Genomic DNA, 16,236 nt, shown 5'->3' on the forward strand with positions numbered 1-16,236 from the left:
TGCAAGCCGCGCCGCAGGACGATGGCCGCGAGCACGAGAAGCCGTGCCTCAGCGAGTCCCGCGCGGCGGAGCTGGTGGAGCGCCTCTACGGGGTGAGCGTGGCGGGGGTGAGCCCGCTGGCGAGCTACATCGACCAGAACTACCGCGTGCTGGCGCGCGACGGTCGCCAGTTCGTGCTCAAGGTCACCAACACGCGGGACAGCCAGCGGCCGCAGATGCTCGAGGTGTAGATGGCCATGATGAGTTTCCTGCGGGAGAGGGGCTTCCCCATGCAGGAGGTGGTGGACAACGTCAGCGGGAAGATCATGTCGCTCGAGAACATCGGTGAGCTGCGCCCGCGTGGGTCCCGGGAGCAGAGGCATTGGGGAAGAGATGTACATAATACTAAATCTTGTTCTACTTGATGTGCGTCTCCATCTCCCTTTGTCTCCCCCTACATGCTAAGGCCTCGGCACAGAGACCCTATCTCTCTGTGCTCCGTACGTTGTGTCTCTCTTTGTGTCTCTGTGTGAACTCCCTTCTACTTAGGTGTCTGTATATATATCTGCGGTTCTGTGTTTCCTCTCTCTTAAATTTTGCTCTTCTATGCCTGATGATGATTGCTTGCGTTGCAATCGAAACATCGTATACTATTATGTAATTTTATTATTATTATTTCTTATTTCTACGTGACTTTACCGAAAAAACAAAAGAGTCATTCCTGCAGTCACGAAAGTGACAAATCAAGTTTAATAGATGTACAGTGCAGTACAATTGATTTTGCTGCAACTGAACTCTGGCCCCCACAACATAGCACCACGCAGCAGCCTGTGATGCCTGTTTAATGCACGATTGTCACCCATAGAAGCCCTAATCCAGGCTCAACCTGCTTAGCTTTCAGATCTTATGATAGGGCACATTCCAGGTGATTTAGTCATAGGCTGATAGTAATCATACGAACACAGCATTGGTTTATACTTGCAAAGACAACGATCAATATCCGAGCATGAGGCGGTGGTATAATACTGGGTCTCACTCCACTGACGATAAGTGATGTAAAAGGATCATACTTTTTAGTTTTTGTGAGGTTGGTGGATGTAACGCACTGCTTGTTGGTACTGGCCCAAGGTCCACATTGTGATATTTTGTAAATTCTTCATATATATATAAAAAAAAAACAATGTTTGGTGTGTGGGATGAAACTGGAATGACTGCTCACAGCAAAGCCACATGGACGAGACGATAACATCTGTGGTGAGAGATCAGAAGCACACTTGCTGTTTTCTCATCTACTGACCTGCAGGTTGGTAGATATAATGTGTGTACAGTTCACCGACGCCGCCATTCACCAACTGCACAGTGTGTTCCACCTCCCCACACCTCCGATGAGCACGGTTGGCTACGTACGTATGGTGCGAAAGAATTTCAACATACTTACAAAACCTAAATCGTAATTTTTGTTTCTGCTTATCTTCCCACGAGACCCTGAGAAGCAAACGTCAAACTCTTTGCATCGAGTTCCGGATTGGCTGACAAGGGGAACACGTCAAACCAAAACCATGTATTACATGAACAAGCATAGACGGGAAAGATATGTCACAAGCGATATATTGTAGAGATATGAGAGAGATTTATTCATGATGAAGGTTTTTGGGTGAGATCGCGTTATTTATAAATGTGTCATAACCCTCCACCACCCGACACAGCCAAACAGTAAAAAATGTGTCACGTTGACAACAGACAAAATAGTTCACTACTTTAGCCCACCGGTGTGAGGAAGAGTGAATCCACAACATTTACAATATTTGAGTACGACGTTTCGCTGGTAATTACATCCAGCATCATTGGGCAATTCGCCAGAATGGTGAAGCGCTCACTTGCTCCTGGTCTTAAATAGAGCAGCAGGGTGATGTCATCATTTAACTCATTCAGAGAGAGATTTAATCAGAAATATGATATTTATATGTAAGAGATAGGAGAAAGATCTATCCGCAAGAGGAGAGATTTAGAGAAATGCAAACATGTCGATACAGAGCTTATCTCTCCCCCACACCCACTCTGACCTCCTGCATCGCATCACTTCAATTAATATTATTATTGTAATCATCATCGTTACACTTGTTTTCACAGCAGAGCCTCACTGAGTACCGGGAGGGTCTTGTCAAACTTTTCAGTTGGGGGGAGGGCGCGGGGGCGACGGTTGTCGTGTGTAATTTCAAGTGAGTATTGCTGACTGAGACATGTACTTAATTAGTTCTTGTAAGGCGTGGCGGGATAGTTGTCCTGTAGACCAGAATGAATTAATTTTTGTGGTTCGGGCTTGGCCCACGGACTGTAGTTGGGACAACACTGGGCTGCTAAACATTTGTAAAGCAAAGTGCTTCATAGCTCATCGGATTACTCCAGTAAAAGTACATATTCTGATTATAATGCCTGGGCTAGCAGCGCTCCTTTAAACCCAGGCTCGGGGTTCATTGCGTGAGCTGACATCGCCGCACAATGCCGTGTTTAGAATACGAAGATCACGGAATGCCGCTGACCCTTATATTTACGTGATGGAACGAGCGACAAAAGTCGCCTCCTGATGCAGATGGGGCCCCCATTCGCCCTGCTCCTAAGTAATTTGCTCAAGCTGAACCCAGGGAATTCAGCTAGACTCGTGTGCTGACGTATCCATTCTGGCTCGAACCTGGGCGAATTGCCCCCGGTTCCGGCCAGCGTCCACTAAGGCGTGAGGGTTGCGTGCCACGTTGCAACTTTGGCGGATGCCTTACGCATGGGTGTGGCGAGGTATTATTCCTCTCAAATGCTTTATTTAGCTACAGCGGTTTAGACAACAAGGCCATATAGGAATGCGAATTTCGGAATTGCTCGGAATGAGCAATTCATCAGAGACCCTGTGTAGTATAGCACGTGGGTAATGAACACAGGACGCAAAGTGGTGAGTTGACACTTTGGCCAGACCTTGGAGGTTCCGATATCAGCTTCCGAACAGCTTTTTATGTTCCAGCAAAAGGAAGCGACGGTGAGATTTCACTAACCGTGGTGACCTCTTGACCTCGGTGGCGACTCCTGCTGTGAATTCTCAGACTGCGGCGAAGGAGAGAAGGAGTTCAACGTGCGGCTGCTCACGTACCTGCCCGGCGTGCCGCTGTCCAGGGTGCTGGCGGATGGCAGCCTGTACTACCAGGTGGGCAAGCTGGCAGCGAGCATCCACCAAGCCCTGCAGCAGGTACGAGCGCACGAGCGCCTCTTGACAGGTGACGTGAGACTGCAGGGATTCATATTCTTGTTGCTTTCGGTAAAGTCACCACGTAGAGGGGGAAACAATAAAATAATAAAAAATATAAAACAATAAAATTATCACGACGTTTCGACTGCAACACAAGCAATCGTCATCAAGTGTGAAAACAACAACAAGGAAATTTGAAAAAAACAATTATTGCTGTGGTTTTCACACCTGATGATGATTGCTTGTGTTGCAGTCGAAACGTCGTGAAAATTCTATTGTTTTATATTTTTATTATTTTATTGTTTCCCTTCTACGTGACTTTACCGAAAGAAACAAGAATATGAGAATATTCGCCAAAGTAAAAAGCCAAAAAAGAAATAACTCGCAAATTACTTCATTGGGAAATGCGGAGCGATAGTTTCCCCAACCCCTTACTGCGACAATCTTAAAAAAAAACTCTTGAGTCTCGGCGAGCCTTTTCTCTCGGTAAGCAAGTGTAATGTGACGTAACGAGCCCACTCGCTCGGAACGTACGCAGCTGTTCATAATTAGCAACGTGAGAGTCCTTCCAAGTGATCGAATGGCTGGTTTTCAAGCAGCGTATTTTTGGTTTAACATGTAGGCTTTCGCGACCAATATAATTCATAATAAAGGTTTTTGGGTTAGATCGCGTTTATTTATAAATGTGTCGTAACCCTCCACCACCCGACACGGCCAATCAGCAAAAAAAGTGTCACGTTGACAAAAAGACAAATAATTCACTACTTTAGCCCACCGGTGTGTTGAAGAGTGAATCCACATTTACAGTTTGAGTACGACGTTTCACTGGTAATTACATCCAGCATCATCGGGCAATTCGCCAGAATGGTAAAGCCCTCGCTTGCTCCCGGTTTTATATAGAGCAGCAGGGTGACGTCATCACTTAACTCATATCAGGTTCAGTGATTAGAGGCGGAGGGGGGGGTATTGTAATTATATAATCGATTAGTAATCAGTCATTGGTTATCTTCTTTGGTTCTTTCGGTAAAGTCACGTAGAATGATAATAAAATAATAAATTTATAAAATAAAATAACACAATAACATTCTCACGACGTTTCGGCCACAACACAAGCGGCCTTCGTCAGGTGAAGGGGGCGAGACTGTCTGGTAGGACAGCGCTGGAGTGAAAGAGCCACGTTCAGATACGGCCTTTAAGCTGTGTGAGAGGAACAAAGCGCCTTGACAAAGGAATTAGCATAAAATTTAGCATTGAAATGGCTGAATGATTAGCTTGTGACTGGTCACAGAAATAGCTATGTTAAAAGTTAAAGCATACACACCCGCAGAGGCACCCATTGTTAAAGGGATTAGCATAGAATTTAGCATTGAAATAGCTAAGTTAAGGCATACACATCTTGACAATGGAATTAGCATAGAATTTAGCATGATGACAAAGGCAATGCCACTGTCATCATGGACAAAACAGAATATAACAACAAAATTCAAGAACTACTCAACGATGGCAGCTACACAAAAATAAAAAGAGATCCCACCAACAGCCTGGTCACCAAAACGAACAAAATAATCTCTGATTCAACAGCATTAATTGATGAGATCAAACAGTTCTCGTTGAAGCCCTCTGCTGCCAGACCACCAAGATTATATGGCCTTCCAAAGATACACAAAGAAGATACACCCCTTCGTCCCATCGTCTCTACTATCAGCTCCCCCACCTACAAACTGGCACGTTTTCTTGCTGATATACTGCGACCTTTCACTGGAAAAAACACCTCTGCGGTACTAAATTCTACTCACCTGGTATCGACAATCAAAGGCATTTCCCTGTCCCCAAACGACCTGCTTGTCAGTTTTGATGTGGTGTCCTTGTTCACCAAAGTCCCGGTACCTGACACCATCGCTATCATTGAAGACCTGGTTCATCAAGGACTGCATACTGATGTACCCCCCCTGGTGAGACATTGCTTAACCAACACTTACTTCACCTGGAATGGAACTTTCTACAAACAAACTGAGGGCACCCCAATGGGCTCCCCCCTATCTCCGGTTGTAGCCAACGTATTCATGGAAAAATTTGAAACTGACGCCATCCAGACTGCCACTCTACGCCTGACCTTATGGAAGAGGTACGTTGATGACACCTTTGTCATCTGGCCACATAGCCAGCCTGCTCTAGACCAATTCCGCGACCACATCAATTCCATACACCCAGCCATCAGATTTACCATGGAGGTCGAAAAAGATGGCAAACTACCCTTTTTGGATGTCTTAATTAAAAGAAGACATGATGGTTCAATGAGCCACTCTGTCTACAGGAAAGCTACCCATACAGATGCTTACTTGAAACCGGATTCCCACCACCATCCATCCCAGAAGAACTCCCTCATCAAGACTCTATACCATAGAGCCCAATGCATTTCCGACCAGGAACACATTACCAGTGAACTCAAGCACATACACCAGGCTCTCAGGGCTAATGGCTACTCCGACTACACAATCCGCAAAGCCATCACTCCAGTCATGAAGAAGGATCCTCTTGTGGAGCCACTCAAAACCATCACCTTACCCTACATTGCAGGGGTCACTTAAAAGATCTCCAAAATCCTGAACAAACACAAGATCCAGGTCCGATTCAACACAGTACATAAAATCCGTGATTTAGTTCCATCTGTAAAAGATGCTGTTCCAGACATACAGTACCCGGGTGTTTACAAACTAAAGTGCCTCTGTGGTAGTAGCTACATTGGAGAAACCAAAAGACATATCTCGGACCGCATCCGCGAACACAAAGCAGACTTGAAACACGGTAGGACGAACTCCTCTGCCTTGGCAGATCACTGTTATAATTCAGTGGGCTCACATGACATTGACTTCTCCAAGACGGAGGTTCTTTGCAAACCAACCGGCTACCATGAGAGATTCGTTCATGAGGCCATTCACATATACAAGCACAGAGACAATTTCAACCGAGAAGATGGATTCAGGCTTAGTAACCACTGGAAAGATGTTTTAAATCATTTCTGTTCTTAATTAATTGTATTTTTACGATGACCTTCGGACCGCAGCTCTTTCGCCAGCATTGCCTCTTAATACCTCTCACACCACGGTTAATGGTATAGTTTTACAATATGGAGCATACTAGGGCCTCGCAGCTGTCTCTCTCCCCCTCCTCTGTTCCGACCATGGACGAACTCGTCCGTCTGAACGGGGCCCGTAGCTATCCGTGGTGCTGAAATTTGAGGGTAAGAATCCATCCATTTTTTCGCCATATAGCATTGTGATATATAACGACTTATTGTTGGTAGCTTAGCTGATTGGAGAATATAGAGTTTATTGACAACATGAAGGTAATTTATATTTTAGTTTTTATTGGTTCACTATATAGTACTGTGAATAGCTCAGATGTGTAGTCATTTCTGTGACCAGTCACTAGCTAATCACTCAGTTGCTTCAATGCTGGATTTGCCTAGTTATTTCAATGCTAAATTCTCCTGTTTGATTTGTACTAAGGGCCTCGGTGAATGTGTATGCTCTGACTTTAACGTAGCTATTTCTGCAGCAGGTACAAGCTCTATTTCTGCAGCAGGTACAAGCTAATCACTCAGCTATCTCAATGCTAAATTCTATGCTAATTCCATTGTCAAGATGTGTATGCCTTAACTTAGCTATTTCAATGCTAAATTCTATGCTAATCCCTTTAACAATGGGTGCCTCTGCGGGTGTGTATGCTTTAACTTTTAACATAGCTATTTCTGTGACCAGTCACAAGCTAATCATTCAGAAATCAAATGCACACTGATGCCTATCTGAATGCAGAATCACATCATCATCCAGCTCAGAAATCCTCTCTTATCAAGATGCTCATACATCGGGCTAAAACAGTATCAGATGGTGAGAGTCTAGTGAGAGAGATTAAATACGTTAAAGACGCACTACGACAGAATGGCTACAAAAATGCTCAAATTAACAGAGCACTGAATGCCAAATCACGATCGCAAAGCAATACTGCCGAAAGCGACCAGATTGTTAAAACAATAAAAATTCCATATATCTCAGGAGTAACTGACAAATTAGCCCGTGTTTTGCAAAAGCAAAACATTACAGTAAGATTTGGTACAGTACACAAAATTCAAAAACTAGTATCTTGCACTAAAGACGCATTACCTAACTATTAACAGAAGGTGTATATCGGATTGTTTATGTGGCAGCTGCTACATTGGGCAGACGGGACGTAACATCAGCGTAAGACTAAAAGAACATCAGAGAAATATTAAATTATCTCAAACACAACTGTCGGCAGTGGCAGAACATGCTTGTCAACAAAGACACTCAATTGATTTTGACAATGTTGCAGTGGTGTGTAAAACTAATTATTACTGGCAAAGACTAATTAGAGAATCCATTGAAATTGAGAGGAACAAGAATAACTTTAATCGCTCTGACAGCTACAGGCTTAGTGCGGCCTGGAAGCGTATTATTAAATAATACACATTACATTTTGATTTAAAGAATTACTAATCTACAACTCATTACTAATCATAACCAATGACTGATTACTAATCGATTATATAATTACAATACCCCCTCCCCTCCGCCTCTAATCACTGCACCTGATATGAGTTAAGTGATGACGTCACCCTGCTGCTCTATATAAAACCGGGAGCAAGCGAGGGCTTTACCATTCTGGCGAATTGCCCGATGATGCTGGATGTATTTACCAGCGAAACGTCGTACTCAAACTGTAAATGTGGATTCACTCTTCAACACACCGGTGGGCTAAAGTAGTGAATTATTTGTCGTTTTGTCAACGTGACACTTTGTTTTGCTGATTGGCCGTGTCGGGTGGTGGAGGGTTACGACACATTTATAAATAAACGCGATCTAACCCAAAAACCTTTATTATGAACAGCGTATTTTTGTTGTTTCCCCCCCCCCCCCCCAAATTTTATTCCAAGCGTCGGGGTGGAGCGGTGGCGCAGTTGTGCGCACACTGCGCTACGAACCCGGCCACCTGAGTTTTATTTCCTGCCACGGCTAACATTCGTGGCAAGTGATATCTGAACCAGTCCTGCCCCCCCCCCACCCCCCCTTGTCCTCTATCCTTCACCAACCTACACTGACCAGTTTGGCGAAGTATGGTCAAACACCCTACATGACCAACACTGAATACGGCAGTGCCTTGATAAGAGCTGTATGAGTTGTGCTAATTGGTGCCATGTCATGAGATGGAAAAACACATCTCATTCTGTGCATCACCTCTGGTTAGAGAATGGCCCACAGAAGGTGATCTCACAAAACTACTTCTCAGATCCATTCAAGTGTCCTGTTATTCACAAATACCAATCAAACATTTGCCAGCCGCACGCAGGACTTGGGCAGCCCCACCCTCAGCTGCATAATAAGTCTAGATTTTTAGCTTTCGTGACTGCAAGGATTCATACTCTTTGGTTTTTTCGGTAAAGTCACGTAGGTACAACTATAAAATGATAGAATGAAAAAAAATGTAGTTGTTTTTTCATTTATTCTTTTATTTTATAGTTTTACCTACGTGACTTTACCGAAAAAAAACGAAGAGAAAATAATAAGTCAAGGAGAACATCTTTTCTGAAACGAAGACTATCCTTTGCTAGCTTGACGTTTTGCTGCCTTTAACTTACATGTGTACTCAACTGGCCAATGCGATGTTAATCTCGTATTGCATTTTTTGTCATCTTACCGCCTTCGTTTTTAAACATCTGCATAGTTTGAGCACCCGTTCCTGCACTCCCTGCAACGAGACGATTTCATCTGGAACCTGTCAAACACCCACCTGCTCGAGTCCTACCTCTTCACTCTGGACGGCGACCCCAACCAGGGTCTGGTCAGGGAGGTCATCGCCAAGTTCCGCGAGGAGATCCAACCCAACCTGCACAAGTTAACCAGATGTACGCTCGCCTCGCAGCTTCACCCGGGACGTAGCTCCATGCCTCAGGGGGCGAGGGGCGCTTCAGGCCACCGACGAGGCCTTGAAGCCACGACGGGTGCCGCGTACGTGTGTACGTTGAACTTCTTTTGCACCGTACGTAGCCAACCGTGCTAATCGGAGGTGCGGGGGAAGGACAACAAACTAAACACAAAAAATCAGTTCAAAAATAAATTAGTGTTCAATCTAGGTTTAAAAGTGCATAGCTCCAGTGCCTTCCTAATATCGGAAAGAAGAGCTTTTCAGACGGCCGCAGAAGTGCATCTGAAAGCGCGCGATGCGGTGACCGTCTTTGTTTGTTCGATGGTTAGCCAAAAGCCGCTGCGAGGATCACCCGAATTCGCGTGATGGTTTATGCTGCTTGACGAGATCAGCAAGGTATTGTGATTCATTTGTGGCAAGCATTTTCTTTGCAATGTGCTTTATGTGATTACTTTTACCCAGCATACACAGATGCATTACAAGGCATGCATGTAATGGGGGACACTCGCACAGACACTGATCACAGGTGAATCAAATGACAGGGTTATTACATTCAGACGCTACTGTATATAAATCATAATTGTAATTTCTACCAAATCATTTTTCAATGGATGCTAAATTGTGTTCAACAGTTTTTGTTACACATATACTCATAATAATAATGTACAGCCCTTTGTCAATGCACTATCTGGACGAAGGCATTCCCAGGCTGTGTAGGGTCATGGGGGTTGTTTTGCCTCCTTCACCATGCTGGTCGGTGAGGAGGTAGGTAGAATCCCAGGACTGGTTCAGATATCAGTGATGTTCTCCATGGCCGGGAATCAAGGGCTCGTGATGCGGTGTGCATACCACTACACACCGCTCCATATCTCGCCCCTGTACAGGGTTGTACGACGCTGGTGGGTTATTGTAATTATGTGCCTTTGAAGGCAGGAGAAGAAGTCGGTTATTCACTGAGACTCTGCGGGGGCCGTTCTTAGACCCGCACACGCGGCTTGCGCAACACCAATCGTGCGGCCGGAATAAAAACGGCACGGGCACGAACGATGACGACGGCGACGAGGGGAGGACGGTCAACAATAAAAGACAACGGACGAAATCAAATTCGACGTTCCCCCTCGCTGCAGGCATAATCCACGGTGACTTCAATGACGACAACATCCTGGTGCAGGAGGTGACCACGGGAAGCGAGCAGCAGCAGCAGCAGCAGGGGCCCAAGTCGGCGGAGGGAGCTCCGCGGCACCGCGTCTCCGGCGTTGTGGACCTCAACTCGATGATGTTCGGCTACCACGTGTACGACCTGGCCATGGCCATCATGTACATGATGGTGGAGAGCGGAGAGGCGATGGAGGCCGGGGGTCACGTCCTGGCCGGCTACGAGAGCGTGCAGGCCCTCACCGAGGACGAGAGGAGGGCCGTTTACTTCCTGGTGGCGTGCAGGTGAGAGCGGAGGTGGGGACACTAAAATCCCAGCTGATCAACAAGTCGGCAGCAAAAACCCTCTTGAATAACAAACGATATTAACCGTCACGACAGCAACGGCAACAACAACATGGTCTACTTTTCCCCGCAGGTTCTGCCAGTCGCTGGTCATGGCCCGCTACACGATCCTGCGATACCCGCAGAACGCCGACTACCTGCTGATAACGGCGCGCACCGGCTGGGTGAAGCTACGTGAGCTCTGGACCAGGGGCCTGGAGGACATGCAGAGGCTGTGGTCCGATGTTGCGGCACGGTACAGAAACTAGAACCGTGGTGGAGATCGAGCAGACGGCAAGGAGAGAGAAGGGGGAGTTTGGGGTGGGGGGGGGCCCACCGTGAGACACGTCCTCCCACTCGCCCCACCGGTACCTCCCGATGCTTCGCAAGGAACCGGTTTCAACTTGAACGTGGCGCCGTTGGTTTTGGACACGTGCGATCTTTGAATACGGAATCTGAAAAATGTGAATTGCTCATGCCAGGCACTTAATGCATAGGAGAGGTTTTTCGTGGCTTCAGGTTGAGGAGGCCACAAGTGCCACCTCGGGTTTTCCAGTCTCGGGCGATGGCGCGCGCGTCCGGTGGATCCGTTGAGTAACTGGAATGCGACGGCATTGGCTTCATCGTCAATACGATCCAAGCGCATTGAGAGACCGTCTAAATCCGCATCGCTGGGAATCGCCCAAAAACAGGAAAGTATTTATTCATTTTCTTCTTTGAAACATTTCGGAGACTTGAGACGATTGTAGACAAGAAGGACGAGGAAAGATTTTGGGCTGGACTTGAACAGGGGGTAGTAAGATGGGAGATCTTAGTTGCCGGTGTGCAGATAATATAGGCGATTAGAGGGGGGGGGGAGAGGTAGGAGCGTTGAGAGCCCATGGAAGATCTTGAAGACATTGAAGGCGTCTTCAAGATCCTCCATCTTGCGGTTGAGTCGGAATTAGATTGAGAGCACAGTGGAGGGATCCGAGTACCGGGTTGATGCGTTCTCATTGATGGGTGCAAGTTTGAAGGTTGGACGATCACTTGCACTTAGGAAGGTGGGAGATTTGTGGAGTCCACAGAGAGGGGTCCCTCCATGATTAATCAACGAGCACGATGAAGGCACGAATAAGATTCGGAGCGGCAGTTACATCGGCGCTTTCTCCAACCGGACAGGGGCACATATCTTCCCGGGATAAACTGCTCCGTATAATTGGTCCCTAGCAAAGGAGCTTCTTCATCATCATCATCAGACTTTTTTTTCACGTTCCAGTTCTCAATGAATCCACCTGTACGCGCCAAGTGACGGGCGGGGAAAGCACAGGGCCGTCACAGACAAAATCCATTGTCGTATTGTGCTTCTATGCTCCCGTGTCCATTCTTGGCCGCCTTTAACCCGCACTGACCGGCACGGTGAATTGTGGTCACGTGACCCCAACGGAGCAGCACGACGTGGGGTGGGGGTCGTTCTCATACAGCAGTGGATTGACACGAGGCCTGTACGCGTGCCTCTCAATCTCACGTCACCGGAGGTTGAACAAACCTGAAGTGGAAGCTGTTGTTTCCTCAACCTGGAGGCACTGGTCACCCACAGCCTTGTTGCATATGTACATACACGGATTTATACATATTTCCATACACATGTACATTTGCTTTCCATAGGTTACGTGTGTATGCATGGATGTATACATGCATGTGTACATTCATACCTACACACATGCATTCATATGTACAGATATAAATATATAAGTCCACTAATAATTTACATAGGAACTTGTTGGCAGATCTATACATTTGTAAATGTATTTACAAACATATACCCATGTATGTGTATGCAACACATGCATGGGTATATGTCTGTATGGCGCGTACATTGACACGTATACGTATTTCCATACACATACATTTTTTTTCCCATAGGTCATGTGTGTATGCATGCATGTATGTATACATGCATGTATGCATGTGCACATTCATACATAGACACATGCATTCATATGTACAGATATATACATGTAAGTGCACTAATAATAAATGTAGGAACATGTTTGCAGATATATACATCTGTAAATACACGTACAAACATATACCCATGTATGTGTACGCAACAGATGCATGGGTATATGTTTTTATGGGGCGTACATTGGCATTGCTTACTTAGGCCCATATAATTATATTCGTATGTATAGCACATTGTCCTGTACAGGGTGTGTTGTCCTTGAATGTACCCATAATTAAATAATCGATCTAATTGAACTGTGCGGTTCAAGTTTCAAGTTTGCTATGTTCATGCAGGTGAGAACCCAAGAGACCAGGATGGTCTCATGTGAAGACTGACCTGGGGCATTCGGATGGGCAGTAGGGAGAGTGATGAACACCATGTATCCAATCGAGATAATTTGCGGTGTAATTTTCGCCAAACGTGGACCCTGACGCCAGCGCACAGTGGTCCCACTCTTGCGAACTACGCCAAGGGATCTTTAACGTGTCCCCCTGGCTGAAATATTGGCAGCAAAAATCATCCTTACCGTGCTTGCATTTAACGTTTGCGAAAACCTCGAGTGAATCCGTGTCGGCAGCACGCACAGAGGCGCGTGCCGAGCGCACAAAAATGTCTCCGCCTTGGTCATTGTGCAAAATCACCAATTCCTAAATAACTGCATCCGTTGGTCATCCATCTTTCTAGAGTGGTCGCCGATAGCAGCACACGAGAAAAGCACGTGATGTTGGCAAACACCTGGGACTTTTAAATCTCGATATGATGCGTGTCAACGCGATGGTCGACATGTGGCCGTCGAGAGGAGGGCATGAGACACAGATGATGAAATCTTCACATTACCAAGTGTGAATGGGTTATGTGATTTCATAAACATAGCTAGGACTGCAGTCTACTGTAATCCATTTTCTTCAGTGATTGGTGGACACCCCTGTAACAGGTACATTCACAATCTTATACAGTAAACATGTACATTGAGACATTAAATGCATGCTGTTAGAATTATGATGTATTACTATTAGGGATGTTCCAGATTTTCAGATTAATCTGAAAAATCTTGCAATCCAGGCTGAGACGTAAAATTTGGGACAAAACAGGTGGCATCACCTTCACGCCAAGAGTGGTGTCACTTGACAGGAGGTAATTGCCACATGACATCACTTGTTAAAACCCCCAAAACGCATAAAAATTAGGACATCGTGTAAGTGGTCAAAAATCCATAAGAAGATCCATAATTGTTGTTACAAATGCAAGCAAGTAATTTTTTTAAATCAGAAAATCGCCCATAGTATTTTACATGCATAAGCGTATCTGTACACACAAGTATGGGTGTGCATACACAAATACTAGGCGTGTAGCGATGCATAGACCGTAAACAAACGATTCCTACACCCACAAACGTTCGCATCTAATCGTGCATTTGGGAATTTGTCATTTACAAGTGATGCAAACGATGTCCGAGCGACACGGTACGCATCATAGTCGGGCCAAGTTGAGTGAACGAAAACCGTAGAGACGAGAACGAAAAAAAGTGTGAAACAATACAAATGCGAGTTTCATCATCTATGGTGACCCACTGCAGGACCGGTGTTTTTATCGGTCGTAGTAATGACGCAGCGGATCAGAATCCTCGATCGACGGCGATTCCGTATGCTCGCAACACGTGTGGCAAATAGCAAACGTTAGAATCGCCCAGTAAACCGTTTGACCAACGTTGGCCGAACGTTCACCCCTTGCGCTGGTCCAGATGTTCCACTTTTACTGGGAAACCACTTGCATTCCATCCGTGCAATCCACCTAATTGATCCGGTCACCTAATCCACCGCAGGCACTCGAGGTGCCGCGTTCACCACATTTGGTAATTAAAACCAAATTGTTTAATCTTGAATCTATCGCAGCGCCCGAGTGATGACGATACGTCGAACTGCTGGGTGGTGGGGGGGGGTAGTCTTATTCGTACATGCCTAGTATTTACCTACATGCATAACCTGCGCGCACAGGATAGTACTGGCGTAACGCGTGTAGCCAGTTTTCCGCCTTCAAAAGTGCCTTTATTTTTTAACAAAACAGGAGAGACAAAGCGGCCCAGCTGCGGAGAGCTATCCTCCGGAAACGATGCTTGCGTTCCTCTGCACGGCTACCTCCTGGGGCGACAACCTGTGGTTAATCCCAACATTGCTCCCTGCCGTAGCTGCTCGTGCGTTAGGAACGTATTGTTGCTGCATCCAGCGCTGTTGACAAAACGGCGTTCACAGTTGACATGTAATTCACATGTAGTTCACATGTAGTTCACATGTAGTTCACGCAGAGTTTCAGTGCAGCGTGCAACGTGTGCCTAGCTTTGAACTATTGTGTCGTGTTGTTTTAGTTTCCTGCCCCCCCCCGCCCCCCTCCCCGAATATATTTCACGTTAAGTGTATTTTTTTTCGGCGCAGGTGAGAAGCAAAATAAAAATTGGCGCAAAAACAACTTTCGGCACGTAAAATATAAAAATCGAAAAAATAAAAATATAAATGAATGTTAAAGAAGATATTCCCTATGGCGCTTGTCAATGTGATTTCCAATTATGCTGTCAATGTCGCGCGTATCCATTTGAAAATCCTGCATAGCAGCGCACCACCCTGTGTGCCACGCACTTACAAAAAGAAATCCCCCGAAAATTCAGTTATTGAAAAACGCGACATGTTTCGAATGCCAACCCCCTTCAAAGCACTGTCTGGTAGGACAGCGCTGTCCTACCAGACAGTCTCGTCCCTTCACCTGATGAAGGCCGCTTGTGTTGTGGCCGAAACGTCGTGAGAATATTATTGTGTTATTTTATTTTATCAATTTATTATTTTATTCTCATTCTACGTGACTTTACCGAAAGAACCAAAGAAGACACACACAAGTTTTAGCCCACGGAATTTTTAAGAGGGCAAATCGCAGTTTTCGGATTTTAAAATCTGATGTCATGTTTGGAATGTGTCACCCTTCAGCATCTCCAGATGCAAACTTGATTAAGTCTGAGTTTGTGAAAAAATAAGACGCCCAAGTCTAAAATGGTTTGGTCTTACATTTGAGGGGCCTGTCATTAAAATGGCGGATTTTCAATTTTTCCAAGTCGTAAATGTCGAGACTCCGCTCTTGTTCTTTAAATTTTAAGCTCTCCAAACGCTTTAGAACATCATTATAATTGACATCGCTCGCTCGGTGAACTTACTCGCCACTGTAATTAGATTGGGGAGGCAGGAATGGTTATGTTAAGTCGCTTATTATTACTGGAATCTTTAGATGTTAATAATGATTTAGTTGCGGTTGATGATCAAATGTGACGGTGCTGTCGTAGGGTCTCTAGCAATTGCACCACAATCGAGGGGTGTCCCAGAATAACCTGGTAACCCACACTTATTATTGTTCTCTCTAACCCCACGTGTGACTTCTTTGAAGCGCTTGACAATACAACTTTCCCCGTACAGATGTTCCGCACAGTGGCCTTAAAACATTCGCTCGCATCATCTCTTCCATCCCCTTACTCTCTTTTACAAAGCCCTACCTCTCACGAAGGTGTGCTGCTTGTGTGGGTTATCAAGTTTTCCTAACATGCCCGCCAGTTGCAGTAGAATCTGGATATAAGCACACC

At 45.6% G+C, this 16,236-nt stretch overlaps 1 protein-coding gene across 1 annotated transcript; it reads left to right on the plus strand.

Annotated features, from left to right (window-relative positions):
- On the plus strand, positions 1-12,869 carry LOC142920204 (hydroxylysine kinase-like). The gene is made up of 5 exons (XM_076062683.1): positions 1-324; positions 3,069-3,211; positions 8,954-9,134; positions 10,282-10,594; positions 10,728-12,869. The coding sequence occupies exons 1-5, from the start codon at positions 231-233 to the stop codon at positions 10,900-10,902; spliced, it is 906 nt and encodes a 301-aa protein (XP_075918798.1). The 5' UTR covers positions 1-230; the 3' UTR covers positions 10,903-12,869.
- Positions 12,870-16,236: the final 3,367 nt, after the last annotated feature.

The sequence above is a fragment of the Petromyzon marinus genome, unplaced genomic scaffold, assembly GCF_048934315.1.
Source record: "Petromyzon marinus isolate PM22_M1 ecotype Great Lakes invasive population unplaced genomic scaffold, UKy_Petmar_22M1.pri1.0 PM_G_Scaffold_7, whole genome shotgun sequence".
Classification (NCBI taxonomy): Eukaryota; Metazoa; Chordata; class Hyperoartia; order Petromyzontiformes; family Petromyzontidae; genus Petromyzon; species Petromyzon marinus.

Excerpts from the sequence above, each read along its gene's own strand:
- LOC142920204 (XM_076062683.1), top strand. The coding sequence starts at position 231 with ATGGCCATGATGAGTTTCCTGCGGGAGAGGGGCTTCCCCATGCAGGAG. Across the intron at positions 9,135-10,281 it reads CCTGCACAAGTTAACCAGAT|GCATAATCCACGGTGACTTC; the intron begins GTACGCTCGCCT and ends CCCTCGCTGCAG. Across the intron at positions 10,595-10,727 it reads TACTTCCTGGTGGCGTGCAG|GTTCTGCCAGTCGCTGGTCA; the intron begins GTGAGAGCGGAG and ends TTTTCCCCGCAG.